Source organism: Amphimedon queenslandica, unplaced genomic scaffold (assembly GCF_000090795.2).
Source record: "Amphimedon queenslandica unplaced genomic scaffold, v1.1 AMPQUscaffold_13433, whole genome shotgun sequence".
Taxonomy (NCBI): domain Eukaryota; kingdom Metazoa; phylum Porifera; class Demospongiae; order Haplosclerida; family Niphatidae; genus Amphimedon; species Amphimedon queenslandica.
In genome coordinates this window covers 203,517-230,915 of record NW_003546331.1, presented here as the reverse complement: position 1 = coordinate 230,915, position 27,399 = coordinate 203,517, and the positions used below count along the sequence as shown (strand labels likewise).

The window sequence follows — 27,399 nt, the reverse complement described above, 5'->3', positions numbered from 1 at the left end:
TGATTACTTCCACAGCTTCTCAATTGTGCACTGCTGGTGTAGTGGTATCATGCAAGATTCCCATTCTTGCGACCCGGGTTCGATTCCCGGGCAGTGCATGTTTTCTTTTTCTTTTTTTTTGCTACAAAGCTCCGCCCAGATTATTTTTTTAACCCCCCACGTGTAGACCATCATGCCTGTTGTGAGAGATAAAAGTATTAGAAAGCTCAAAATGCTTAAAAAGAGGAAGAAAAGAAAGCCAAACGAGGAGAGTGCTGCCACTAATGAGGTAGACACTCAAGCTGTTGAAAATCAGGAGAAGGAAGAGCAGTTAGGAAAGGAAGAAGTCACTGGTAAGTGCCAGTACTTCAGTCATGACAGTCAGTGAGGCTGAAAATAATCCATTAGATCATCATACTTGTGGAGAGGAAACTGAAGCTAAAGAAAAGATGGTTGAGGAAATTGACGACTGCTCTTCTGTTAAAAAGAAACGGAAGATAAAGGAAGAAGGAAGTGGTGAGTTGAAATGTATAGTTGTATGATTGGAAATAAATGTTTTATCATCATTTATTAATGCTAGATGTAATGATGTGTTAATATTTATAATTAGAAAAAATAAAAAAGCCAAATAGTGTATAATAGATACTTAGTTCATTACTTTAAAGTTAGAAAAGTTACAAAAACACTAATTAATTAAGAAAACCATACGTACATTACATGCGTTTGTAAAACTTCTGTAGTGTCTCGTGGATTTTTGTTTTAGCTGAGCCTGTCACTAATTCATGGCTATTTTCTATACGGTAGCAAGGAAAGAGTTTTGAAAAGTCAAGGCATCCAAATCCTTCAGTTTCAGTGTGGTCTTGTGGTTTAGGAACCAAGAGCTTCAGTAGAGTACGCATGGCATAAACATTATGAGCTGCATCAAATGCTGGTATATCTCTCCATTCGTATGCTTCTTCCTCGTTCTTAGACCATGCTCTTATCTTGTCTTGATCTGTGTTCATATTCTCTTTTATAAATTGAAGCAGTAGTGCTATGTATCCAGCAACCACTGGAGCTGCATATGATGTGCCACTATATGTGCCTATTTCTCCTTCGGCAAGAAAATCCATTTCCCTTCCAATGGCACTGAATCCAATACGATTGTGAGATTCATCACGACCTCCAACCACTAATATATTACCAATACGACCAGGATATTCTACTGTATTGCGTTCCTTCTTTCCAGTGTTACCAGCAGCAAATACGATAATCTTACCAGCCACCACTGCTTCATTAACTACTCTGCACATGTCATAATAAAATGAGGGCATTGATAAAGAATAAGAGATGACATCAATTGGTGGCTCATGATTCTTACAGTCGGTGAAAGCCAGATGATAATCCTCTTCTACATTATTAGCACACAATATTGAGGCATTTGGACAAATTGTATGTAAGACTGAAGCACACTCTTCTCCATGTTGTTTGTATCTGCCAGTAGCTAAGAAAGGTTTAAAACTTGTTTTGTTTTTACCTATCCATTCTTCTTTCTCTTCTGTGTCCTGATCAAGTACAGTAACAGTAATTCCTCTTCCATCTAGATTATGGAATGATTTCTCCCTTTCCTCTTCATCTATTTTTTCTATGTTATAAATTGTATTTAATTTAGTAGTTTTGTTGAAATTGGAAGCATCATCTATGAGCAACACATTAGCCAACTTCTCTAACAAAACCCCATCACCTACGCTTAAAAGATGATTAATAATTTTCTCTCCATCTCCATATCCTAGTTGAGGATGATGTGATCCATTTCCTTCGCTGACGAGTAACTCACGAATCACATAAGTGTGTAAATGACCATAAGTAGCTCTAATAGCACCAGCCAATGCTTGATTTAAACGATCAGTGAGGTTTGAATCAAGCACGTGATTGATACGTGATATGAGAAGAGCTAATAGGCCAGTGAATATGGCAGCAGCAGCAGCACAACCAGGAACAGGAGTTGGATAATTAGGAATTAGTTGATATAAACTGCGACATTGTAGAAAGGTTTTCTGAGATACAGGTACATGTATATCCACTTCTCTTCCCTTTGGTCCATTATCAGCCATACCCACTGAGAGAACAGTACCCAGAGCTGCTGGAAAGACCACGCCCCCTCCTAATTCTCCAGCAGCACATACAATGATGATACCCTCGTCTGTTGCCTTGTGTATTTGTATCATCTCATCCTCCATATACTGGCCTCCATACGGTATCAGTACCAGTAGATTATCATAATCCTTATTCCATGTCTCCTCCCATTTCTCTCTTAACCACTGGATAGCTTTACTGGTGGCCCCATTGGCAATGGTACCATCACAATATGTGGTTTGACATATGATGAATTTAGATTTATTTGTATCATCATCTGTCAAGCATGTGTTTTGATAAACTGGAGCTGTGCAATTAGTGAAATTCTTCATATCAATAGATTTAATATAGTCAAATGATTCTTGCTTTTTGTAACAACATGTACATGTAGTACACGTATGTGCAAATTGGTGGCCATGAGTGTAGATGGATTGGTAGAAACCATAGCCTAATGTAGCTATCAAAATCCTGTTGATAGGCATGGATTGACTTGTAATTAAAACATTTGAAGGGTATCCTAACATTTTGTGTGGACTATCACGAATACCTTTAATTAAAGGTACTTCAGCTGCTAAATCATCATCCTCTAAATGATCAGAGATTTCCATTGTCACTTCTGCATCATCGATTATGATTTTTTCCCCATTCCATTCGTAATCTAGCATTAGCTTTAACTCGTCAGAGCCTTCTGAAGTAGCACGTAATTCTTTCAACCAAATTTTATAATCATAATATTTAGTAACTAGTACCTTCAGCTTGATATATTCCAAAGTGACATTTCCTAGTTCTTTAAGTTCTCTCTTTAAGTCCATAATATTGGGTATTATGTAGGTTAGACAGACAACTGTCAGCCTTTTTATAATAAGAGAACCTTTACCAACAAGTGGACGCAGCTGAGTGGTTGTTTTAGATACGGCTTCATAGCTACTCTTATGAGCAACCACTAATTTCTCAATAGTCAAGCGCCTCTCTTTTTCCTCTGGTATGAGGGCCAATAGGATCCATGTGGGAAAGAAGAGATCAAATAGTGGAATAGTTTGATTAGGGACATCAAACTTTGCTCTTATGAAAGTGTTATCTTCAGCTCTGTAGCAGGAAATGATATTTCTTTTGCATGTATACCTCTTATTTGAGAACTGCCTCATGTGATCTTTCACATGATTAAAGGTATATGGTAGAGTAAGTGGTGTGTCAATATCTTTTGGAAGAGGGGAAAGATCGATATCAACATCCTGGTTGAACATCTCCATTTTGTTACAGAAACTTGTCAGAAAGTTTTGAATTGATCATGTGATGATTTAGATAAGATTAAGATCAGTGGGAGTGACTTTAAAAATATTCATAGAGCTTGAGGTTTGCCTGGTTTTCAGAATCAGTTACTTGTAGTTATGCTTTTGATTATTGGGAAAATTTATAATGAAGAGTAGTTTCCAACATGTTTCAGTTCCATTCATATTAGTTAGACTGTTAGTAGCAATTCATTGTAATGTGAGTTTAATTTTAGATCTTCATATATGGAAATAAAAGCTGAATTAGTTTGTAATTTTTTAATATATATTTTACATAATTAAGTAATTTTTATTAATATTTTTTTCTCTTCATTTTAATCATATTTGTACTCAATTTGTGCTCAAAATGACAATTTTTGTTTGTTTTATTTTCTACAGAGACCCAGTTAGAGAGTGTCTTAGGTGATAACAGCAAATCCTTTTCATCCCTCGCTGGTCTGGTATCAGATAAAACACTGAAGGCAATAGAAGAGATGGGATTCACTGACATGATGGAGATACAGTACAAAAGCATAAGACCACTACTGGAGGGAAGGTGGGCTTCTAATTGTATTGTAATTATATGAAGTAGTTGTACTTATTATTATTATTATTATTATTATTATTATTATTATTATTATTATTATTATTATTATTATTATTATTATTATTATTATTATTATTATTATTATTATTATTATTAATTATTATTATTATTATTATTATTATTATTATTATTATTATTATTATTATTATTATTAGAGATTTATTGGGAGCAGCTAGAACAGGTAGTGGCAAGACTCTTGCTTTTCTAGTACCAGCAGTTGAACTACTTTATAAACTGAACTTCCTACCACGTAATGGTAAGCATAATGAATAATAATAATAATAATAATAATAAATACACATTACACATAAATTTTATAATACAGGTACAGGGATTATTATCATCTCCCCAACAAGAGAGCTGTCATTGCAGACATATGGTGTGGTTACTGAACTATTGCAATATCACAATCACTCTCATGGTATAATAATGGGAGGAGCTAACCGCCGGGTTGAAGTAGAGAGATTGGAGAAGGGAGTTAATTTATTGGTGGCTACTCCAGGCAGACTCTTAGACCACTTACAGGTGACACTATTAACCTATTGCTCTGATACATGTACATGTACATGTACTTATGTTGTGTAGAAAGTTTGAGCTAATTTTGATCAAAATTAGATTTTTTACGAATTTTTTAAGTTGCTTCAAAATCTGGCCAAAGTCCCTGTACTATAGTACAGTGTCGTTGGCCAAATTTTGCCAAAAAGGAAAAAGTGAGAATTCTTCATTTTTATAACTTTATCTGATGCATATACATGTACTTAAGTTATGTAGAAAGTTTGAGCTGGTTTCGATCAAAATTAGATTTTTTACAAATTTTAAAAGTTGCTCCAAATTTAGGCCAAAGATCAATTTTATCATAATAATAATACAATATTTTTATTGCAATAATTATTATGCTATTGTTTTTTTTTGTAGAACACTAAAGGATTTGTGTATCAGAACTTACAGTGCCTCATTATTGACGAGGCTGATAGAATATTGGAGATTGGGTTTGAAGAAGAAATGAAACAAATTATTAAAATATTACCAAGTAAGAAATTGCCACATTATGCATACATACTACACAGGAAATGTAATCAAATACAATACAATGTCGTTATTATTTCAGAGAAAAGACAGACCGTCTTATTTTCTGCCACACAAACAAAGAAGACTGAAGACTTGGCTCGTGTCTCTCTCAAGAAAGCTCCTCTTTACGTCGGAGTTGATGATGACAAGATGACCTCGACTGTTGAAGGACTAGAACAAGTAATGAACACTTCCACTGCCAACACCTGGTGACATCAACCCATACACATTATTACCCAATCCCCCAGCTGGTTTACATGTAGTGCATGTTGTTCCTTTGGACTATGATTTAATAATTCATGTAATAAACAAGCATTATAAGAGTGTACAGTAACTGGTACGTGTATATGTATGTTATACTGTAGTGTATTTTGTAATTTAATACTGTGGGCTATAGTGATATTGTTGTTATTGGAAAACGAGTACTTTGTTGAGCAATGGTCCAAGCAAACAGGAGTCTTTATGGTCTGTCATTATGACTGTTAGATGTGGCATGTCTTCAGTAATTATGTTACTTATTATTGATAAATTGTTCAAGTCTACCACTCCTCTAAATAATCTATTTAAATTATTCTTATTATTATTATTGTTTATTTTATTATGTATGCTTTTATGTGCATGTGTTTCTGTTACAGGGTTATGTTGTCTGTCCGTCTGAGAAGAGGTTTCTCCTATTGTTTGCGTTTCTAAAGCGGAACCTTGACAAGAAAGTAATGGTCTTTTTCTCTTCGTGTAATTCAGTCAAGTTTCATTCGGAATTACTGAACTACATTGATATACCAGTTCTTGATATTTATGTGAGTATACACATTATGAACACTGTCTACTGTAATCCTTGTATTGGTTGTACTGTGTAGCTGGCTTGAGTTTTGTAGCCTCTTGATTTATGGATTTTTTGTCTTTTTATTTTCCAGGGGCGTCAAAAGCAACAGAAACGTACCTCAACCTTTTTTGAGTTCTGCCAGTCGGAGAAGTGTATACTATTGTGTACTGATGTAGCAGCACGTGGTCTGGATATACCTGAAGTTGATTGGATTATACAATACGATCCACCTGATGATCCCAAGGTACATTTAATGACAGTACAATATTTATATATTTTAATTTTTTAATTCCAATAGGAGTACATCCATCGTGTTGGTAGGACAGCAAGAGCTGGTGCTAGAGGAAAGGCTTTATTGTTTCTTTTGCCTGAGGAGCTATCCTTTCTTTGCTACTTGAAACAAGCAAAGGTGAGCTCCAATAGTATCTCTATTGACTCCATTATGTGTATCAGCATGTATTATGTGTATCAACATGTATTATGTGTATCAACATGTATTATGTGTATCAACATGTACCTGTATATACAATGTACTACATATACTGTATACATAATAGTGCCTGTGTTAATGAATGTGATACTCATCTTTACTCTATAGTAAGCTATTATTTGGCTGGCAAGAGTTCATTTTTCTAGAATTATAACTCTCCATGAATAACATTATAGAGAGATGGATTAAATGGATTAATTCTTAATTCATTATATTTCACTAATTCACAGTCTAATGTTGTGTTTGTTGTGTTGTCTCTAGGTTCCATTAAATGAATATGAATTTGCTCCTGGCAAGCTCAGTAACATACAAACACAAGTGAGACACATCAAACACACACACAGAGGGGCAACCTCCCACAAAGCATGCTAAGTGAGCTAAACAGCATGAGCTTCATGAGCTGACAAGCACTACAATACAGTATGTGGCATTTGGAGCAACTTTAAAAATTCATAAAAAATCCAAATTTGAACGGAATCAGCTCAAACTTTCTACACAGCTTAAGTGCATATATATGTATCAGAATAAATTATAAAAGTGGACAATTCTCTCCTTTTCAATTTTGGCAAAATTTGACCAATGACACTACTATAGTACAGGGACTTGGGCTTGATTTTGGAGCAACCTCAAAAATTCGTTAAAAAATCCAATATTGATCGGAATCAGCTCAAACTTTCTACACTGCCTGAAAACATGTATATGTATTAGAAAAAATTATAAAAATTGAGAATTCTCACTTTTTCATTTTTGGCAAAATTCTCCTTTGCCCAATTTTTGAACAACTTGACAATCCACTGACACAATTCTGCATAAGCACTATGCCAAAATTTTATGGGAAACCTCCATCATCTTTCATTATTTGTAAATATTATTTTTATATAGTTGGAACACCTAATGGAAAAGAATTATTACCTACACAAGTCAGCGAGGGACGGTTATCGCTCCTACCTTCAAGCTTATGCTTCCCATTCACTCAAGAGTGTCTTTAATGTGGAGCAGTTGGACCTACAGAGAGTAGCCAAAGGATTTGGATTCTCAGTACCTCCCAGCGTCTCATTGAGTATCCATTAATAGCCAATATACCTAATGACTGGTTATTGATTTAATTTATAGTAGCAGCTTTATGTGTGGTAGTAGCTCTGTTCCTTTATTGTACAATGAAGCTTTACTATTCTTAATAATAATAATTACATGTACATGTACACTGTGCAACATGTGCATGTATGCATGTAGTGTTTTCTACTTGTGTTTGTATTCATTCTTTAATAGTGTGACTAGCTGGTGTGTGTGTGTGTGTGTGTTGGAATATCCTGGTTATAGCATCAACATAAATACTTGATTGTTTGTGTTTCTACATGCATGGGGTGATGTTTGTGTTTATATTTAGTAACTATGATGTTTTCGTTGATTAGGTATGTATGCATTTTAGGTGTGTGTTTACTGACATAGAGGATGATCTGTTGAGCAAGCATACATGTACACCAATGACAGTACACTGTTATACTTATAGTATAATTATTTGTGTTAACAAGTTTGTGTAATTTCAATTTTTGTGATTTTTAACTGGTGAAGTATGACATGGGTAAGTTACTTTGATCAGTAATAGCCTTAAAAGGAAAGAAAAGATGTCGTATGATATTTTCATGTATGTATGTATGTATGTAGATGTAATTAATGCTAAAGCATGAAAGCATTGGGTACATTGTATATATTAAGTGAGAGTAACAAAAATTGATTGAATTACGATCCTTCCAGTGTGTTTGTGTGTGTGTGTGTGGTATTATCTTCATATACAAAATGTACTTTGTCAGTATTTTGCATTTTAGTGTTGTCATGACTTCCATTATTTTGTTTTCATGACAGCCCTATGGTTGTGTCTCGTAATTAATAAGAGCCAGTATAACAAATAGTGACAGTTGTGTCTCTTTGAAACTGAAATATTTACTAATAGAGAGCCCACACTAATGGGTAGGTATGGCTAGTGGTATTAGCTCCTCCTGTCTATTACCTCCAGCTGTTGGTTTCCCTCTCATTTCATACTGTACTAGCCTTAAGCCCACCCTCTACCTTTAATCATGTATCCTTGTAATTACTGTTAACTATATTCTGTAGCAGCTGTCTAACAACTATTCTTTTCATGAAATAAAGTGTTTATTGTTATATTTTGACAAGAGTCAGCTTTATTCTATAATTGTCTAAGCCTTCTCTTACTACTGCTGCTTTTGTATGTTGTTTCCCTTAACTCTTAATATAGAGATACACAGTTCCAAAGGAGCAGCTAAACTAGCCAAGAGGAGAAACTATGGAAGAGAAACAGATTATTTAGCAAAGAGAAAGAAGTTCACTAAGCCAACTGGTGGAAAGAAGGACAATAGACAAATGGTGCGATGATAATTAACTCTCCCTTTGTTGGTGTGAATTGAAATTTGTCCTTTATTATTTATGTAACTAAAATTTTTTGTTTTTTTGGTAAGTGTTGAGTATAGTGAAATCAGCAGAAATTATAAGGAATGATCAAGTATAGTTGTGTGTGGCTCATGTGATTATATTGGTCATTGATATTCCTATCCTCAAAACCACATTTGACCACATTGTGAAATGGACAGTTTCCTGTATGCAATGTTTAATTTCAATCTTGCTAGGGCCCTAGGATAATCGATTGTACATATTGCCCAACTGCCTGTTATTATATTATACTACTAGTATATTGGATTGTAGTTCTCAGTGTCAACAGTTAATATACATGTAATTAGAGCTGGTTAGGTTTAATAAGTGTAAGTATGTGAATCAGTGATTTATGTGCTAACTAGTGTACATGAACTTAATGACCTTTCTGGTGTGACTGGCCTGACTCGTGTCACATCATACTATAAGGATTGTAATTATCATAGCTAACCTCTATCTTTACTCTAGGCCATTAAATTGTATTATTATAATATTATGCTAGTAGTGATAGCATAGAAATACCTGATTTACAGTATTGTGCATTGTATGATGTGTGTATTGGTTTTATGAACATTTGCTCGTTACTATGACTAGAGTATTCTGCTGCATCTTGTTTGTTAGTAATATTTTTTATTATTATGAACAAATCAAGAAGGTTACATCCGATTACATATTAGTACTACCCTCTAATAATTATTATTGTTTTCATTATCCATGCACTGTTAGGTTATACATGCACACACACACACACACACACACACACGACTGGAAGTATAAAGAACAGTGATATATACTAACAGTACCTAATCTTATTATTTATTTATTTATTTCTTGTACTTGTTTTGATTTGTACTAAACTAGGAAATGTGTATGGTACACTCACTGTACAAGCCTATCATGTTACCTATAATTATGCAGAAGTAATTTATGTTCTAAATACTCGTACTATGCAAATTATATACCACTGATGTATAGTCTAAAGCATGCGTAGTATGGAGTGCAATGTATATACTAATGAATGGATTCTTGTGTTAGTCCACCAGTCGCTAAGAGGAAGGCTGTATGGGTGTATAGTGGGTGTACTGGAGGCGTATGTATGTTTGTCTAATGAAGTTAGCTATACATTAGTAGTGAAGCTTAAAGAATGCCTGTATAGTGTAATTGAGTATGTTCATTTGAGTTACTAACTTACTATACAGGACACAGTGTCACCTGTATTATTGTACTCTAATAGCTCACCTCACATGATGTGCTATTGTACTATTGTGTGTGTGTGTGTGTGTGTGTGTGTGTGTGTGCATATGTTTTGCTGCATTGCCTCTGTATGTATATACTTTCTAAAAGAAGGCTATTCCCTGTCCTGTTTTTTTCCGCTTCGCAATTTTGTTTTCTTTTGACGAGTTTATACTCTAAAAAGGTGTTGTACGTACATGTAAGTACATGTACATAAATACCGAAGGCTATTATCATTAATTATAGTATTTACAAGCCTTGTAATGAATTGTTTCTAATTGATGGTTGTATTTGGGAAAAGAAATAGGAATGTTTATGAGTTACATGTACTACTACACAGCTAAGTGACTAACAGGAAGTATAATCCCATCAAGTGATTCACTAACAGTGTTCCCCATACCGAGCCTTTAATAAGAGGATGTGTTGGCTCTACGAATCTGTACTTATTGCATTGGGTGAATGTATTATCGAATTGGAGTCAAAAACAATCTATTATTATTATTGAGTGATTGTGTTAAATGTGTGTTAACTCCTTCAAAACAGGATACATTGGAGGCTCACCTGTTTATCAGTCGAATGCTTCTTGGAAAACATGCACCGAATTTACTTTTAGTATGCATATATGCACTTGTCTGCTTCACTAAATTAATAGGAATGGCTTAATTCTCCCTATTTCTTTCTACATTCCCTTTCCTTTCTTTTTCCCTAGTCTTTCCTCTCTCTTTTGATGTACATGTAGTAGCAATTGTTTGTTACACAGAGAAACACTCGTACTATTTCTCAATTATTGCATTCTAGATATATACTCATTACAATTACTAGTATTTCTATTTGGCACGAGTCATCTCATCAGAGATTAGAGCAGCTCCTCCGTGTAATGCTGTGATACACGATCCAGAACATCACTCATTGTATACTGGACACTGAAAACATAGTAACTGAAAAAGTATTTATTAGATGTGACATCAATATTAACAGTGTATTTATGTGTACAGTGAAAGATTAGTCTATGTTTACTCATTGTTAGTCCTGGTACCACTTATATCACATGATCATTCATAATATCATGAGATGCTATTGGATGGGTGCCTGTAATAGTAGAAAGGATACTGTAATGGGTTTATTTGGATTTAGGCTCACGGCTATAATAGCTGTCATTAATTGAATTTTTTAGTAATAAATTCCTACTGTTTCTTGCTTTCAATTGCCTTACCAGTTCAATAATGTCCAGTATAATATTCCAGTATTAAGTAATGGAATATCAATTATATATAAAGACAATGAACTGGTTATTGGTATAACTATAGACTGCTAATTATCTCTTTATCTTTTCTCAGTTGTAATAATTAAAGTATCATCTTTCATTCCCTTGTCTGTCTATGATGACATTTAGGTCTATTTCACGAGGCAGATGTCCTTTCTGTTGACTGTTTTGTTGTTAGTGATCTCAGGTTGGTGGTTGGTACCATGTGTACTTGTTTTTATGATGGAAGGAGCAGGTGTATCATATATTAATGAGTGTTGAGTGATTGTGTGTCTTGGTGATACTCTCCTAGTCTCCTTGCTATAACCCAATGGAAAGAAGGTGCAGGTGCCACTAATTAGTTTATGGTAAACAGTTAGAACCACAGAGACCTCACATTTGGTGATACAATCTCTGATCTGCACCAGATTGCATTACACAGGTTCTGATGTCACCGACATATGTAATGGTTATTGTGGTATTCGTGATACTTCCAGCTACTCTAAAACTAACCATTGTCTGTCTATTGTGTGTGTGTATGTGTGAGGTAACCTTTTGGTTATGATAAAATCACCACTACATTTCTGTACAAGGCATCTTGTAGTCTAAGACAATACTATAGCATATACTTGTACAGATATACAGGAAACTATCATTATAATCAAATTTATGTGTATATGTAATTGCGTTATAATTTTTTAGTTTTTATTTTTGTTTATGTAAAGCAGAGGATCTATTAGTAGTGATTAAATTATAGTTCTGATAGTTTGACTATTACTATGAAAGTGTTGTCTGTAGAGTTGGCTCGTCCTAGTCAATATAAGTTCTTATGCTACAACAATAATTACTAATACACTCACTCACTCCCTCCCATAGCATTGTCCTACTGGTATTGAGTGTGTTGTGACTTTAATCTCTACTGTCAACAGTTTGCCACTTTCCATTTCATACCTGATGCGTCAACACCATTTGATATTAGTAGCTCTTTTATAATTATCACTCATCAACCGACCATTCACATATTGTACAAGTACATGTATAATGTTGCGAGACGTACACAATTAGGATTTCGTAACTAAAAGGGATGGATTTTGTATTATTTTAACAGCTATCTTATAGCAAGTTAGTAAATGATTTTAATGAAAGGGAGAGTTGCATTGTGTATTCAAATTAGTCACATAATAGTTTATCTATCATTAACTTTCAGTGTAGCCTTTGTTCAGTAATCCCACATCAACCGACTACCCTCGCCTCCTTATAAGGACAATAAGCAGACTCTCACTCTCTTAGACTATTCTTCTATTCATATTACTATTATCACATCCTGATACCCCTCCCTGCCCTTTCTATAGGGCCTTGATTGGTATAAAGCTTGTGTATACAGTACTAATGATTAATATTGACAGCTGTCATGATGTCACAAGGTAGTACCAGATATTACTGGTATATGCCAGCTAGTACATGTATATGTACTGTATCTGCATTGTGTATTGTAATATTTCTGCGCAGTCAGTATAAGCAACCTTTGCAAATACATCTATGAATAATCTCAACTTGATAAGGCCAATTGCAAGGTTCTCTAGAGGATGACCATATAAGGAAGCAATAGGCGTGTGCATCACATGCTCTGCTCTAGTTCATTGTTCTCAGTAATTATTTTTAACAATAATAATAATGATAATAATATTTATTAATAATACATGATAAAGTGTTGAGGGTCAAAATAATAATTATTAAGACAAGAGTTAATGATAAACACACCAAAAACTGTCCACCTGACTTTAGTCTTTGGTGTCCTGAATCATAATACAATAATAAACAATAATAATAATAATAATAATACAGATTTGAGTGACAATGGCATAACAGTACAATGTTGATTGTTGTTTGTTTCATATTAAAAGGTAAAGAGTGAGTGAGAGAGAGAGAGAGTGAGGATAGATTATACACGGTACTAGTCAGTTCCAAGAAGAGAAGAACGTGAAATGACATGGCTGTAGAGTCCTGAACTTTTTGTTTTTTTTTCTTTCTTTTTATACCACATTTTACACAGTAGACACAAACTTGCATTAAAACGAGTACAACACCAATAATAATAATAATAACAATAATAATAATAATAATTCCAATAGCTAAACCACTCACATTACTTTTTTGTGATAAAGTCCCTTTTGAAATTAAATCCATACTTTTTGTGTCCCTCGCAACTGACAAGAAGGAGTCCTTTTAAATGAAATTCCAAATAATAAAATATAGATTAATAATGATAGAGGAAGATGACAAGGAAAGCAATTATGAGTACTATAAGAGAGTATGTGAATGGAGGCTCATCGAACAGGAGTTGGGGTAGGACCGACAGGTAGCGAGTTATTAGTAGAGTGAGGGAAATGAATCATTGGGAGAGAAGAGGAGGTGCTGTTTGAGGAACCGGAGTCGCTCCCTCGTCTGTTGTACTGGTGATGATGCATGTGACCTGTGTGCCACTGGGGCTGATGATGATGAATGATTGTAGTTGAGGTTGGGGATGACGGATGGTGCTGCTGCTGTAAGACTGATGGAAAATACGGACCCTGACAAAAGGAGGCCTGCCACGATATCACCGACTGTATCTGGCAGAGAATGCTTATCGTCTTGTATCTCTCGCTCTCCATAAGACAACGAGCATGTTGTCCGACTACTTGTAATAACACGTCTAGGAATTCCAGTGCTTTCCTTGGCTGCTGCGATTGGAGGTAACGACTGAAGACATACTTGTATATCTTGCCATACTGGGCGTTGCTGGAGGGGAAATCGATAAAGAACCTACTGCACATGTAAGGCTCTTGTCTCTCAATCTCTGCCGAGTCTGCAACGGTATACCCGGCAACCTGTAAATGGCAATACTTGAGGAGGCCCCCACCTCGTATGCCCTCTGGGTTCTTCGTGCTTATCAGACGATTGTTTAAGTGATCAATGGCTTCTCCAAAGTCGCCATACAAGCTGGTTACCTGGATACGTGGGTAGAAATTAGCATCTAGTTTAACTGGTGACATCTCACCGCTTCGGGCATCGTCAAACGATAGGAGAGGGTCGAGTAATATTTGAAATGAGTCTATCGAGAATTCATACTGTCGTTTCATAGAGTCCACGAACTTCAGTTCGATGTTTTTCCCGTTTATGTCCCCGAGTGATATGAGAGACCATTTATCGGTCACCGTAGAGACTTTGACCATCTTCTTGACGTAGCATTCCTCAAGCATAAAGGACGATATGCGACCTGTCTGGGTCCCTTCGGGAAAGAAATCGAAGAGCGAATTGAGTACTTCTTCTTTTATGATGTGAAGGTCCATCTTAGTCTTGATTTGTATCATAAAGATTATGTCCAGGTCGTTGTAGTGTAGTGCTGGTGACCTCTCTCTGTCTTCTGCTATGCAGTAGCTGGCAGCACTGCCATTTAATCTAACATCAGTCACATCAATGTCTTTGCTGTCAAGTCGCTTCTTTACTGCCTTGATGAGTTGAGCAGGAGATATGGCGAGTGTGGGGAAGTTGCCCTCCTTTGCATTGATGGCGATCGGGTCAGAGACTATCTGAGAGAGTCGCTGTACTTGCTCGAAAGTTAGTGTCTGCTGTAGTCCTCCGCCAGTTGAAGATGGTGAGCTACGGTGGCTGGTGGTGCTGTCATACTCCGTGAAGTGGAATCCTCCATTACTGCTGGTAGAAGGTGTGAGTGGAGGAGGGCTGCTGCTGTAACTGCACATGGTCTTTGGAGTTGAGAGAAATAGAAAGAGAATGAGTATAGCCTGTTCAGTAAATCTGTTCACAATCTGTCAAAGAACAATGAGAGAGTATGGGAGAGGGGGAGGGAGACAGTAGGTGCCGTTCACAGCCGGTACAGTGGATTGTGTTGTCTACAGAGAGATAGAGAAGAGAAGAAAGAGTTAGAGAGGTCTATTTTCACTCAGTCTTATAGCAACTGATGGATGGGTAGGGGGTTTTATGGTGAAATATAAGTCCCGGTCAGTTGCGAAATACATAAAATTACACACAAAACCTTACCTGATGATGCAAAATGAGAGATGAGAAGTTAGCGGTATATGTAGATCGAGTTGCGGAGGTGGTCAAAAAAGAAGGGGAAGAGCAAGAGAGAAAGAAAGGGAGAGTTAGCAGCAGAAGCACCCAGGTGTTACTAGATGTTGGACAGCAAGGAAGTACAGCACCACACGCTAATACTGCCCCAGTTAGGCCAATACTTTTATTCACACAATAATACAACACCGGCAATGGCCGGTTATTACCATGACACCGTCAAACATAAACTCGAATCTGATTGGCCAAGTCTGAGCTTGTCAAGTGACGTTAGCTTCAAATTTTCAAATTAATTGATTATTCGGTTCGCGAAATCTCTGGAATCGTTATGCGTGGGTGGTGATGATCCGAAAATGGCAGAGGGAACTTTGCATTATCTTGAGTTTTTCCCCAACATCCAGTCTTTGTTGATAGTCGTGTCACCTCCTTCAGCAGCAGGGAATGGAACATTGATATTTTCACCTTTTAAAATATCTTACAAGAACAGTTCATGCTGTGACAATGAAGAAGCACCACCATTGACAATATGTAACTGGTGGGATACTCCTCTGCCTCCTCTCATACCAAATTCAATGATTAATCTCAAGACGATACCCAACGAAGGGACTCACGTACGTTTCAAGACTCGCCCACACAAATCAACATGTCACAGATTGGAAGGGATTAGGGAAACAATTAGTTCGATACTTAATGTACCAGAGACTGGTGACGCACCAAACGTAATAATGAGCTGCCGTTTCTGTCACGAGAGGCTAATGAGGCATTGGTTAGCTCCTGTTTATACTAATCTAATACTCTTGCATGTGTATTGACAGTCTGTCCACACTTATTGATGTATCCATGTATACCTATAATGTCTAGGCTTAACTAGACACACAATGTTGATTGACAAGGATTGATTGCATCTAATGTACATACACTTACCTTTAATGTGAACCTACAGTATCCTGTTTGTATATTCATTACGTATTAAAGTCCCACAGCACACTGGCATGCTTGCATACAGCAGTTCTGGTTCCATTTGCATACTTTGTGCATTATTATCATGAGCTTACCTTATTCAATATGCTAGTGTACATGATATTAACAGCAATGTAGTACTGTACAATCGCATAGTCATTGTCATACTGGAACCTGTACTATTATAAGCCAGTGCGCCTATTTGTGTTGTGTCTGAATTTTTATATATAAAAAGAAACATAAAGTGTATTTTGAATTCATTATGTTTACATAACGGATACAGGATTGTAGCCAGTATTTCTATTCTAGCAATTATGCTCTGTGTGTGTGTGTGTATGTGTATCTTTTCTTAGCTTTAAACGATGCCTGCCTTTACCTTCACTGGAATGGACGGAAACTGTTGGTGACATATTTTGTCACGCACACAAGGAAGATGCCATTAGTGACTACACTCATTCCTTATTCCCACACCGAGAGACTGATATATTGATAGGAGAAGAGACTATACTGGTACAAGACTCAATACTGGGAGGATCGGTCAACAGGATATGGAATGAAGACCAATCAAGCGTATGTAATGAAAGCTTACCGTATACTATATGTTCTGTATAATAGCTGTCAATTTTAACTCAGACACTCATACATATATACTGTATAATGTATTGTTATTGTGTTGTGATGATTCTTATAAGCTCAGACCCACACTCTATCATTATGATGTTGTATGTGACATATGGTGATGCTTATAAGCTATTCTGTGGACACTAAAATTGTTTATTGAGATACTATTATAATCATAGTACTACCATTATACTACTAGCACATTCACACTGCCATTGGGTTACTCTCACCTCATCCATTGTGCCCATCATTTGTAGGTGAGGTGTAAAAGATGCTCAGTATCAATTGGCCACATTAGCAAAGGTAAGTGCAAAGAAATGGAATTTTAATTAAAAAATGACTAGCCCACCCAGAGCCTGAAATAACAGTTGGACATCAGACATTATCCAACTATTTTGTTCAATTGTCCAACCAAATTCTTTGTTGTTTTAATATTTTGTCTGAACAACATAATAATGATATATTTTTAAAGTAATAACAAATTAATCATGTCCAGCTGCAGGGTTTCCCACAAAGTGTGAGCTAAACAGCATGAGCTTCATGAGCTGACAAGCACTACAGTACAGTACATGGCATTTGGAGCAACTTTAAGAATTCATAAAAAATCCAATTTTGATCGGAATCAGTTCAAAGTTGATACACAACATAAGAGCATGTATATGTATTAGGAAAAATTATAAAAATCAAGAATTCTCACCTAGCCATTTTTAACAAAATTTGGCCTTTGACCAAGGCTATAGCCTTTGGTCATTGGCTCGATTTTTGAGCAACTTTTACAAATTCATAAAAAATCCATTTTTGATTGGAATCAGCTCAAACTTTCTAAGCAACATAAGACCATGTATATGTATCAGAAAAAAAATATAAAAATAAAGAATTCTTTTCTTGTGATTTTTGTCAAAATAGAAATACCCTGTACAGTTGCACAGGTTGAGTAAGTACTTGACAATTCACTGACAAGCTGTATGGACACTATGCCAAAATTCTAGCTGTGGGAAGCCCTTTCTGACTGTTTCATGAAAACGGCAGATCAAATTAAGCAATTGACACAATGTCTGAACATTGTTTAAATGCAATTTCAGGCTTTGTTCAGCTTATCCATCAATTATGGCACCAATATCACATGTATCCGTTACCATATGAGTCACTATAACTCAATACACACACACACACCTGTATGTATACATTCAGATAAAATTACTTATCACATAAACAAGTGTTCCCTATATAGATTATGTCATTTTCAGTTTATTAAAGGGGCCAGCAATTACTGCTTTGTGTATATTTCAACCTACAGATTCTCTCAAGGGTGTCCCAATAGCAAACATTGACAGATATAAGGTAATCCATCTACTCCTCCAAAGGATGAATGACACAGCTCTGGGACTGCCATACAGCCTATGAAATGATATTCTGTGTGTGTGTGTGTGTGTGTGTGTGTGTGTGTGTGTGTGTGTGTGTGAATGTGTGTGTTTGGAATGCTTTGTTTAAGTGTCCATTAAGATTCGAGAGTGTATGGTGCAACAAAGTGAAAGATAGAGCCTAATTGAGTGTATGATTGTCTGTTTGTGTGTATTTCGGTACTTTTAATCTATTGGATCCTATCCAAGTTTTAAATTTGAAGGTTTGTATTAGCATTTCAAATGAGTCAACTAAAGCTAATGAGAAGCATCAAGAGATGGGAAGGAAAGATGAACATTATTTTGCTGCTAAACTCTACAGACTATCAGAAGAACTAAACTGCTTTAATTTCTTGATAAAGTCGCAAACTGGACAACCAATATTGCAAGTATACAGTTACTAATAATCTTATATCAACAAAATGTATTAAAGTATTATTATGTTACAGACTAATTAAAGTAATTATGCATGTAATGTGCTGTACTTTAATATGATTATAATGAAGCCTAACAGTGTTCACTGTGTGTCATGCACATAGCTTGCTTCTTTCCTTGAAGCTATGCTAATCAATAATGCACAGTATATACTGTATAATACTATCAGTATATATGTATAATAGTATATATGTATAATTATATGTATAATAGTATTATGTGTTTAGGATGTATAGCTAACATGTATAATGGCATAATGTAATCATTCCGTTATATTAAGCTATTCCTTAGATACAGTGCTTTCGCAGTGTGAGTTGGATAATGACAAACGTCGTCGATAAAGATGGTATGAATTATTATAATTATTGTGATTATGGAATTATTGATGCTGAGGTGTATTAATTATTACAATCATCGTGTTCGTTGTTAAACTTAATATCACCAATAAAATTGACACTTTGTCTTAAAATAATAACAAGAAATTTACTAGCTTATAGCAACAAGCTCAGTGCATGGATTATCACCTGCATAATAATAAAAGAGCAGAGGTTACAATATGACAGTTATTGTTTTTTATCTTAAGGCATACAAAAATGTATGTGTAGTATTTATATCTGATATAATAATTACATTAATAATCATTATTATTATTATTGTTTCATTTATTGCAGGGAGATCCTCAATACCAAAGCTAGTGCTAAAACTATTGTATAAGCTCGTACTAAAGGATGACACTAGCTCTACACTCTCTAATGGGGTAATGGAGTCGGCTGCCTTCCCTTTAAGACAGTGTCTCATTCTATACGAAGCATTATTAAAGAATCATTACACCTTACCTCCATCATTAAGAAATACTCAGAAGACAACAGATGACTGCTTTAAGGTTACTATTGCACAACTTTAACCACACATTCACACGCACACGTACATTCAATGTATGTGTACACATGACTGGCTAAGGGAATATCCATTATTTCACATAAGGTTGAACCACACACATGCATTGTCTTAAAGATGTACCCAACACACAATATCAGAATGATTATCATTATTATCATTATTATTATTATTATTATTATTACTATAAAATTTCTATTATTATACACATGCATAGTAGGTACTACATTGTTTTGTCATATTTACTGGCAAGCAATATTTCATTTTTCTGGCTCACACACACAAGACAAAGAGCCCATTGTTGTAACAGGTTTATGCATCATTGCTAACAGTATAGATGGGCTATAGTTGGATTACTGTTAAACACACGAAATAGGTTTATCTATGCATGCATGTACATATGCACACGAAATCTAATCTTCAAGATTTAATATTATTATAATTTAATTATGCAGCCATATCTAACCAGCACTATTATAGTTCTGCTAATTTTAAGGATGAATAAGTTATCATAATCTGATTCATCACATGCATATATATATATATATATATATATATACAAGTAAGAGTAGATCATCTACTCTTGATACAAGTGTACTGAGAGCAAGAATAATAGGAATGTTGCTAGCATTCTTACATGCATGTGGAGTGCTTTGTTGTATGTGAGTTGAGCATTGTTCCTATGAATATCAACATTGGCATTAACAAGTGATGTACATGTACATGATCTCAATATTGGACTACAATTTCATTATCATTTATTATCATACTAGGTCAGCTATTTGGAACTTCCACTAATTCGAATCAAATCGTAAGCATAAGCTGTCAGTAAGTGACGATCAAAGCAAGAGAATTATAGAATTAACTGTTAGTGAACATAATAATGTAACTTTTAAATAAAGGAAGTGATAGACAAAATGAGAGGGAGGGAAAGTGATAGATAGTAACTGACATTAACAAGAACCATCAAACACACAAACAATAATAACACCTTTATTATTAATAATAGTAATAATAATTTATAACTGTGTAATAATAATATCGATAATCTATAATCTGTACAATATTAGCATTTACAGCCACCTCCTCCTCTTCCTCCTCCTTCGTTGTTGTTGTTGCTTGATTTTTTGTTTGCCGACCCTCTTGCTACGTAGAAGCTATCCGTCTTCTTTCCTCCCGCAGGGTCTTTCTCTCGAGCGACTCTCTCGTCTATAATCTCTTTAGCTAGACTGGTAAATATCTCTGTAATGTTCATATTGCTCTTGGCACTAGCTTCCACTAGTCTCATATCATGAAGCTCTGCATATCTCTGATTAGAGAGGGAGAGAAAGAGGGGGAGATTGAGTAATAGATATGATGAGGAAATTCATTATGTTTACAATGTATGTTGAGTGCTGTTTGTTTATAACACAACTGGTCTGGTTATTTACAAAACACAAATTCTAGGCCACCTTTCTCTCTCCCTCTCTTTTGTTTCTAAATACTTGATACATAGATCAGTTCCAATTTGAATTCTTTACATGCACACAGTATGATATTAGGAGGTAAAAATTATCATAATTATAATTTTAAAAAACTAAAACTACTATATAATTCACATTTGTAAACACAGAGCAAAAATCAAAAGTATAATATCTAATTTTAGAGAATGTGTCAGCTTAATTGGATATGTTCATGATTATGCAGCGTGTCAATATATTGCAAACTAATAGAGTAAATTTGGGTAAAGAAAACCAAGACATGGTGCAAGAATAACATTAATACTGGCAAAAGCATCACAGAAATGAAAGTAATGAGCATACAAAGTCTGCCTAATTAGTCACTGGTCACTCATATTGCTTTATCCAAGACTAATGCACACACACAAGTAGTACTTGCTAAGAATCTCTCCTTAAAACAGGGATCAATCTTTGTTTATGTGTTTGTTTGCCAGATTTATCAATGCAATAGACAACAAGTCTGTGCAATACTCCCCTAATGTCAGTTCCTCATTCTTTCCATTACTACGTAATACAATTACAATAATGACAAAGGCTTATATACTTTCAGTACACTAACTGTACATGTACATCTGTGAGACTAGACCTCCAAAATGATTTTAAAAACATTAATTCTGCCATAGCAGTTATACCAGGACTGAATGCTGTGAGATTGTTACAACAGAGAACAAGGGAAAATCATATGAATGACTATGATTATTAGACAATGCAAAGCCTTTGATTACTACATACAGACAATGCCTACCCAGACTCATCACAGTGACACACAGACATACCACTTAATACATGTACTACATCACATACTGAGAGGAGTAAAGCTGTGAATAATTTGTATGACCTAGCTTATATTGAGTATTGAATCATGTATAGTCAGTTGAGGGATTAGCCAATATGAAAATGCTATAGTAAGGCATCATGAAGGATAGTAAACAAATTGAAACCTCATTAAACACAATAATGTTGTAATCAGTACATGCTATATATGGAGTAAAGGATGTAAATACAGTCTAGGGCCTCTCCTAATGGATACTCTTTATAGTAGACACCTAGTGTGTACCAATTGCATTCCTTACTGTATAAAATAACCTCCACACAAAAGATATATCTGTATAATGATTAAATTATAATCTTAGTCACCTTAACTTGCGTCATATCTACTTCAGGACTAAGATCAGCTTTGTTCCCTACTAGTACTTTGATAGCTTCAGGACAGCCACTAATAATGAAATTGAAACAATATCAATAAAACAATATACCACTCCCTCCCTCCCTCCCTCTTTCATCCCTCCCTCCCTCTTTTTTTATCCCCCCTCTTCTTTCATCCCTCCCTCATTCCCTATCTCGTTCCCTCTTAATATCACTTCCTTTAGCTTGTTTCCCTCACCCTCTCTGTTTATTTTCAAAGTTTTGCATTCAATATTGCCAATATAAAATATACTTAAATGTACATGTATATCCTACGCTTGGCTTCACTATACATGTACATTATTATTACGTCTCTTGTATATATAAATGATACCAATAATAATTAATCACAAAATGCCCTCATAATTATCCATCATGTATCTAATCAAGCCTACATCCTGTACCTAACACATTACATCATTACCATATAATTACTATAATGGCTTGTTGGGTAATGACTGTGCAAGTTTATATCCTCTTAACAATCTGACATTATGTCACTGATAAAAACATGATGGTGCAATAGGGTGTACTAATGTATCACATTACATTTCTGAACGCTCTATATCCCCTTAATCCACCTTAAAGTGGTTTGAAACCGGTTTAGACATAAACCAGTTTAGTGTGGGCAATTTCATTGTGGTTTGAAACCTTGACATCACCTCAAGTAGGTGGTTAGAGATAATCAAACCCGTTTAAGTACTGAAGCTGTAGCATTATGTGAGTATCAAACAGACGGATAACTTATGCCTTTACCTTTCTTGTGCCTCTACAGCATTCATCCAAACTGATACTACGTTAGTAAATGATCGAGGTCTCGTCATGTCAAATACAAATATGACGCCGTCTGCTTTTCTGTAATAGACTGCAGATATTGACATGTACTTCTCAGAGCCAGCTGTATCCCATATCTTCACCTGTTAATAATGATAGTATCATAATGAATCATTCAGCAATTGCTTAAGGAAGAGCATACATGCACATGTGCTGGCCATTATGTCATTAAACCTACTTGCACAATAACATTATTATGGTGTCGTGATTGCAATATTACATTATTAAATTATATTATCAATTGAAAGGGGTAAGCTTCATTATTATTATTGATTTGGGAAAACTTGTAGCAATGTATCACAACAGACTGTGTGTGCGTGTGTGTGCTTGCATGATCAGTATTGACTGATTGGGTAATAATGTTGAAAACACAGCTGGAGCTGCTCTTGTGAAATGAGCTTTACCCTCCCAAATATATACAGTTAATTTTCAATGATAATGACATCAATTAGGGATATGCCCACAATTCACATCTCAATTGTGACTTAATTGTCAAGCAGTTGTCAATAAATTGTCAATTCTTATTATATTAAGAATTAATGTATAGCCACTCCATCATTATTTTTGGGAAGTGAACATCGCAAAACTTCAAAAGTATATTCAAAGACCATGACCATTGCTCTCTGTGCTACAATTTCAATATATACTCTTATTACGCTGAAAGTTTGAGGAGGGTGACTACAGTGAGCTAAACAGCTTCATGAGCTGACAACTAGGCACCACAAGGCTTTTGGAGAAACTTTTAAAATTCGTAAAAAATCCAATTTTGATTGGAATCAGCTCAAACTTTCTACGCAACTTAAGTACATGTATATGCATCAGATAAAATTATAAAAACGAAGAATTCTCACTTTTTCATTTTTGGCAAAATTTGGCTAACAGGGACTTTGGCCCAATTTTGGAGAAACTTTAAAAATTCGTTAAAAATCCAATTTTGATCGGAATCAGCTTAAACTTTCTACGCAACTTAAGTACATGTATATGCATCAGATAAAATTATAAAAACGGAGAATTCTCACTTTTTCATTTTTGGCAAAATTTGGCAAACGACACTGTACTATAGTACAGGGATTTTGGCCCAATCTTTGAGAAACTTTAAAAATTCGTTAAAAATCCGATTTTGATCAGAATAAGCTCAAACTTTCTACACAACTTAAGTACATGTATATGCATCAGATAAAATTATAAAAATGGAGAATTCTCCCTTTTTCATTTTTGGCAAAATTTGGCCAAAGACACTGTACTATAGTACATGGACTTTGGCCCAATTTTGGAGAAACTTTTAAAATTCGTAAAAAATCCAATTTCGATTGGAATTAGCCCAAACTTTTTACGCAACTTAAGTACATGTATATGCATCAGAAAAGTATAAAAGTGAAGAATTCTCTCCCTTTCATTTTTGGCAAAATTTGGCAAATGACTCTGTACTGTATGTATAGTATAGGGACTTTGGCCCAAATTTTGGAGAAAAATTTGTAAAAAATCTAATTTTGATTAGAATCAGCTCAAACTTTCTACATAACATAAGTAGATGCATCATAAAAATTATAAAAGTGGAAAATTCTAATAATACAGATACAATCTACTGACAATATGCTGATCAGTATGCCAAATCCTGTGGAAAAATCTTACCAAATTTTTGAAAAAAATCATGAACTACAGCCCACATTTCTTCCCATAAAATGGCTACAAAATCATCACCTCTCAAATTTTTATTACATTTTCTGATACAAATTGAAAATTCAAGTTGGTTCCGATCACAAACAATTGAGTTATACTCTAGCATTACATGTTAAGCACTCTCCCTCCCTCCCTCTCAATGTGTCACATGATCATAAAACAATAATCGAGTATTGTTCCAATATGTTAACACAGCTGTTGATTATATAAATTAATAACTAATAATAATATTTATTTTACTGGATGAGTTGTCTTTTTTCTATTAATGAAACTGAAACTATAGCAGTCATGCCAACATACACTGGACCATTTTCACTCACTTCCATTTTAGCTACATACTGCACATACCAAATTAATGACAGTAGAGTAATGGTAATATGGAGAATGATTATTAAGTAATTAAATGAAGTAAAATTAATAATAACAGGTGATTTCTATAACTTAATACATTAGTATATTGATGGATTACCTTGATTTTCTTTCCACTGACATCAATTTCACTCAAATAAAAGTCAACGCCGATCGTGGTGTCCATGTCATGCGTGTAGGTTCCCTCACAGAATCTTCTAATGATGCTGGATTTACCGACACCATTATCACCGACCAGTATTATCTTGAATATGTGATCATATGATACACTCTCTGAAGCCATTATAATAGCACTGTAAGAGAAAAAGTAATAATATAGCGATCAACTAATCAAAGATAAAAATAATTAAAATTAACAATATATATATATATATTTTCTATCATGCCTACTTGTAATTGACCAATCAGATTACAGAATACCAGGTTTCTAAATCTATTAGATACCTCCCGGGAACACTTATTAACCTCCCGGGAACACTTATTAACCTCTTGGTTTATTAAATAAAACAAGCGAAACCTGGCACTCTACGCTTATGCTCTTATTAGTCCATTTGTCAAGCTTGGTTGATTCCTTACTGCCTAGCTAGCCTGTTAGATATGTTGTATGTATGTCAACTGTGGTCTTATTATCGGCAGCTGGTAGTTGTTTTCAAATGTCATGGTAGAAGTTGGTTATACACCTCGGTATCGGTTTCTATAAAGGCGGATTTACAATATTACGCTAGTCCTGACGTTACGTTGACGCTGGAATAGAATCTGGTTCTATTCCAGCGGAAAGCATGCGTCAAAGGTCAAATCGCCCACGCTTTTGATTAAAAATTGACGGTACGCTGGCCTAATGTCATATTGTAAATCCGCCTTAAGTCGCTCGGTTAATAAATACCATAGAAACCTCTACCTCGGTGTACAACCTATACATATTGAAATGTACTATTTTAGCCAGTTTCACTTCTATACAGAGCCAGAATTAATATCAATAGCTACTGCTGATAGCTTCACTGCGTGTGTGTGTGTGTGTGTGTGTATGCAATTGCTTGCATGCTATTTCTGTCCAACACCTAATTCACTCCATCTGTGAAGGAGACTACATACTTCTCTCTTTTGCTTATCAGAACAGTCACTAATAACTCATTGATGCCATACACAAACCACACACACTCAATTGCATATAATGGAAGAGCTATTGTTGTCCTTTATATAATGAATGCATGTATAAGGATACATACAGACTGGACCATTGATGACTGAATGTGTACATGTACATTGATCGGGTAATCATAAACCACATAGTCTATAATAAATTTCTTATCATCGACTAATAGCAGAACTATGTAGCATTGTCATAATGCTAAACATGGAAATTATCTTTGCCAAAATTTAAACTTAAAAAAAAATATCAACAAATGCAACCATCTTTAACACAAACTAGTATTAGGAACAACTGTATTTGAATAAAACACTATGCACTGGCAATAGCAACAGTAATAATAATGATGACCTTGCTCTCTCCATGTATTGATAGATAATGCTGATATGACAATACACTATTGACATTGTCATGTTCGTTATTGCTGACGGTATATTTAGAATACTACTCAATCTCACTATACATGGCATGCTGCATGTACTAAATTATTTAATTATTATATAAAGACACATTCCCTTTGTATCATTAACAACGTAGTGTAGTAACAGTTGGTCTAATAATCATACAATCCTTGTGATATCTCTACTGTAATTTTTCTCAGAAAAAAATATTTGTTTTGTGGAGTAGCTGATCTACTTATCAAAACCCACTTACAGTATTGTTTCACTTTCAATTCTAAAGGTTAAAAATAGCCTGCCCTCATACTTAGAAATCATGAGTTCTATTTTACAACCTCCTTATTATTACTTGTATTACATCACATTGACACTAAAATTAGATCTAGTAGTGAATTTTTTATCCAATTATTAAGCAAAATGGAGCCATAATATGCATGGCCTTCACGACCCCCACCAATGGGATACTGGAGTACAATACGGCTAATATACTCACCTGTAAATGGAACTAAGGAGCCTGATTCCCTACCTGGCCCTTTCCTATTTTACAAGAATGAGGGAGAGAGTGCGATGAGAAGGTACAAGAGTAAGCCCCTTGTCTAACGAGGCGATCCAGATAAATGATATTCACGAGGAGC

General features: G+C 35.0%; 4 protein-coding genes and 1 non-coding gene across 5 annotated transcripts; 3 read left to right on the top strand and 2 right to left on the bottom strand.

Annotated features, from left to right (window-relative positions):
- The first annotated feature begins 27 nt into the window (after window positions 1-27).
- On the top strand, window positions 28-98 carry Trnag-ccc (transfer RNA glycine (anticodon CCC)). Its single transcript has one exon. It is a non-coding gene; the product is annotated as a tRNA-Gly (tRNA).
- Window positions 99-121: 23 nt separating this feature from the next.
- On the top strand, window positions 122-8,931 carry LOC100632118 (ATP-dependent RNA helicase HAS1). Its single transcript, XM_019995831.1, has 13 exons — window positions 122-332; window positions 388-495; window positions 3,762-3,918; window positions 4,125-4,225; window positions 4,295-4,494; window positions 4,885-4,999; window positions 5,078-5,217; window positions 5,673-5,834; window positions 5,952-6,104; window positions 6,159-6,269; window positions 6,612-6,668; window positions 7,233-7,410; window positions 8,605-8,931. Exons 1-13 carry the CDS (start codon window positions 173-175, stop codon window positions 8,739-8,741), a joined length of 1,779 nt encoding a protein of 592 aa, XP_019851390.1. The 5' UTR covers window positions 122-172; the 3' UTR covers window positions 8,742-8,931.
- A 4,085-nt stretch (window positions 8,932-13,016) lies between these two features.
- LOC100633386 (protein FAM46C-like) lies at window positions 13,017-15,516 on the bottom strand. The gene is made up of 2 exons (XM_003386194.3): window positions 15,310-15,516; window positions 13,017-15,161 (listed from the first exon to the last, which is right to left on the bottom strand). The coding sequence occupies exon 2, from the start codon at window positions 15,009-15,011 to the stop codon at window positions 13,599-13,601; it is 1,413 nt and encodes a 470-aa protein (XP_003386242.1). The 5' UTR covers window positions 15,012-15,161; window positions 15,310-15,516; the 3' UTR covers window positions 13,017-13,598.
- Window positions 15,517-15,637: 121 nt separating this feature from the next.
- Window positions 15,638-20,509, top strand: LOC105312572 (E3 ubiquitin-protein ligase E3D-like). The gene is made up of 8 exons (XM_019995828.1): window positions 15,638-16,105; window positions 16,653-16,869; window positions 17,178-17,223; window positions 18,218-18,261; window positions 18,545-18,709; window positions 19,047-19,101; window positions 19,427-19,638; window positions 20,426-20,509. Exons 1-8 carry the CDS (start codon window positions 15,693-15,695, stop codon window positions 20,465-20,467), a joined length of 1,194 nt encoding a protein of 397 aa, XP_019851387.1. The 5' UTR covers window positions 15,638-15,692; the 3' UTR covers window positions 20,468-20,509.
- Window positions 20,509-27,386, bottom strand: LOC100631992 (ras-related protein Rab-13-like). The gene is made up of 5 exons (XM_003386183.2): window positions 27,258-27,386; window positions 25,320-25,512; window positions 23,093-23,253; window positions 22,289-22,367; window positions 20,509-20,961 (listed from the first exon to the last, which is right to left on the bottom strand). The coding sequence occupies exons 2-5, from the start codon at window positions 25,500-25,502 to the stop codon at window positions 20,719-20,721; spliced, it is 666 nt and encodes a 221-aa protein (XP_003386231.1). The 5' UTR covers window positions 25,503-25,512; window positions 27,258-27,386; the 3' UTR covers window positions 20,509-20,718.
- Window positions 27,387-27,399: the final 13 nt, after the last annotated feature.

Bases quoted from the DNA above. Each gene is read 5' to 3' on its own strand.
- LOC100632118 (XM_019995831.1), top strand. From the start codon at position 173: ATGCCTGTTGTGAGAGATAAAAGTATTAGAAAGCTCAAAATGCTTAAA. The intron at 333-387 runs GTAAGTGCCAGT...ATAATCCATTAG, and splicing joins AGGAAAGGAAGAAGTCACTG to ATCATCATACTTGTGGAGAG. The intron at 6,105-6,158 runs GTACATTTAATG...TAATTCCAATAG, and splicing joins ATCCACCTGATGATCCCAAG to GAGTACATCCATCGTGTTGG.
- LOC100633386 (XM_003386194.3), bottom strand. From the start codon at position 15,011: ATGTGCAGTTACAGCAGCAGCCCTCCTCCACTCACACCTTCTACCAGC.
- LOC105312572 (XM_019995828.1), top strand. From the start codon at position 15,693: ATGGCAGAGGGAACTTTGCATTATCTTGAGTTTTTCCCCAACATCCAG. The intron at 18,710-19,046 runs GTATACAGTTAC...GCTATTCCTTAG, and splicing joins CTGGACAACCAATATTGCAA to ATACAGTGCTTTCGCAGTGT. The intron at 19,639-20,425 runs GTTACTATTGCA...TTATCATACTAG, and splicing joins CAACAGATGACTGCTTTAAG to GTCAGCTATTTGGAACTTCC.
- LOC100631992 (XM_003386183.2), bottom strand. From the start codon at position 25,502: ATGGCTTCAGAGAGTGTATCATATGATCACATATTCAAGATAATACTG. The intron at 22,368-23,092 runs GTAAAGGCATAA...TTTCATTATTAG, and splicing joins GCTGTAGAGGCACAAGAAAG to TGGCTGTCCTGAAGCTATCA. The intron at 20,962-22,288 runs GTGACTAAGATT...CTCTCTAATCAG, and splicing joins TAGATATGACGCAAGTTAAG to AGATATGCAGAGCTTCATGA.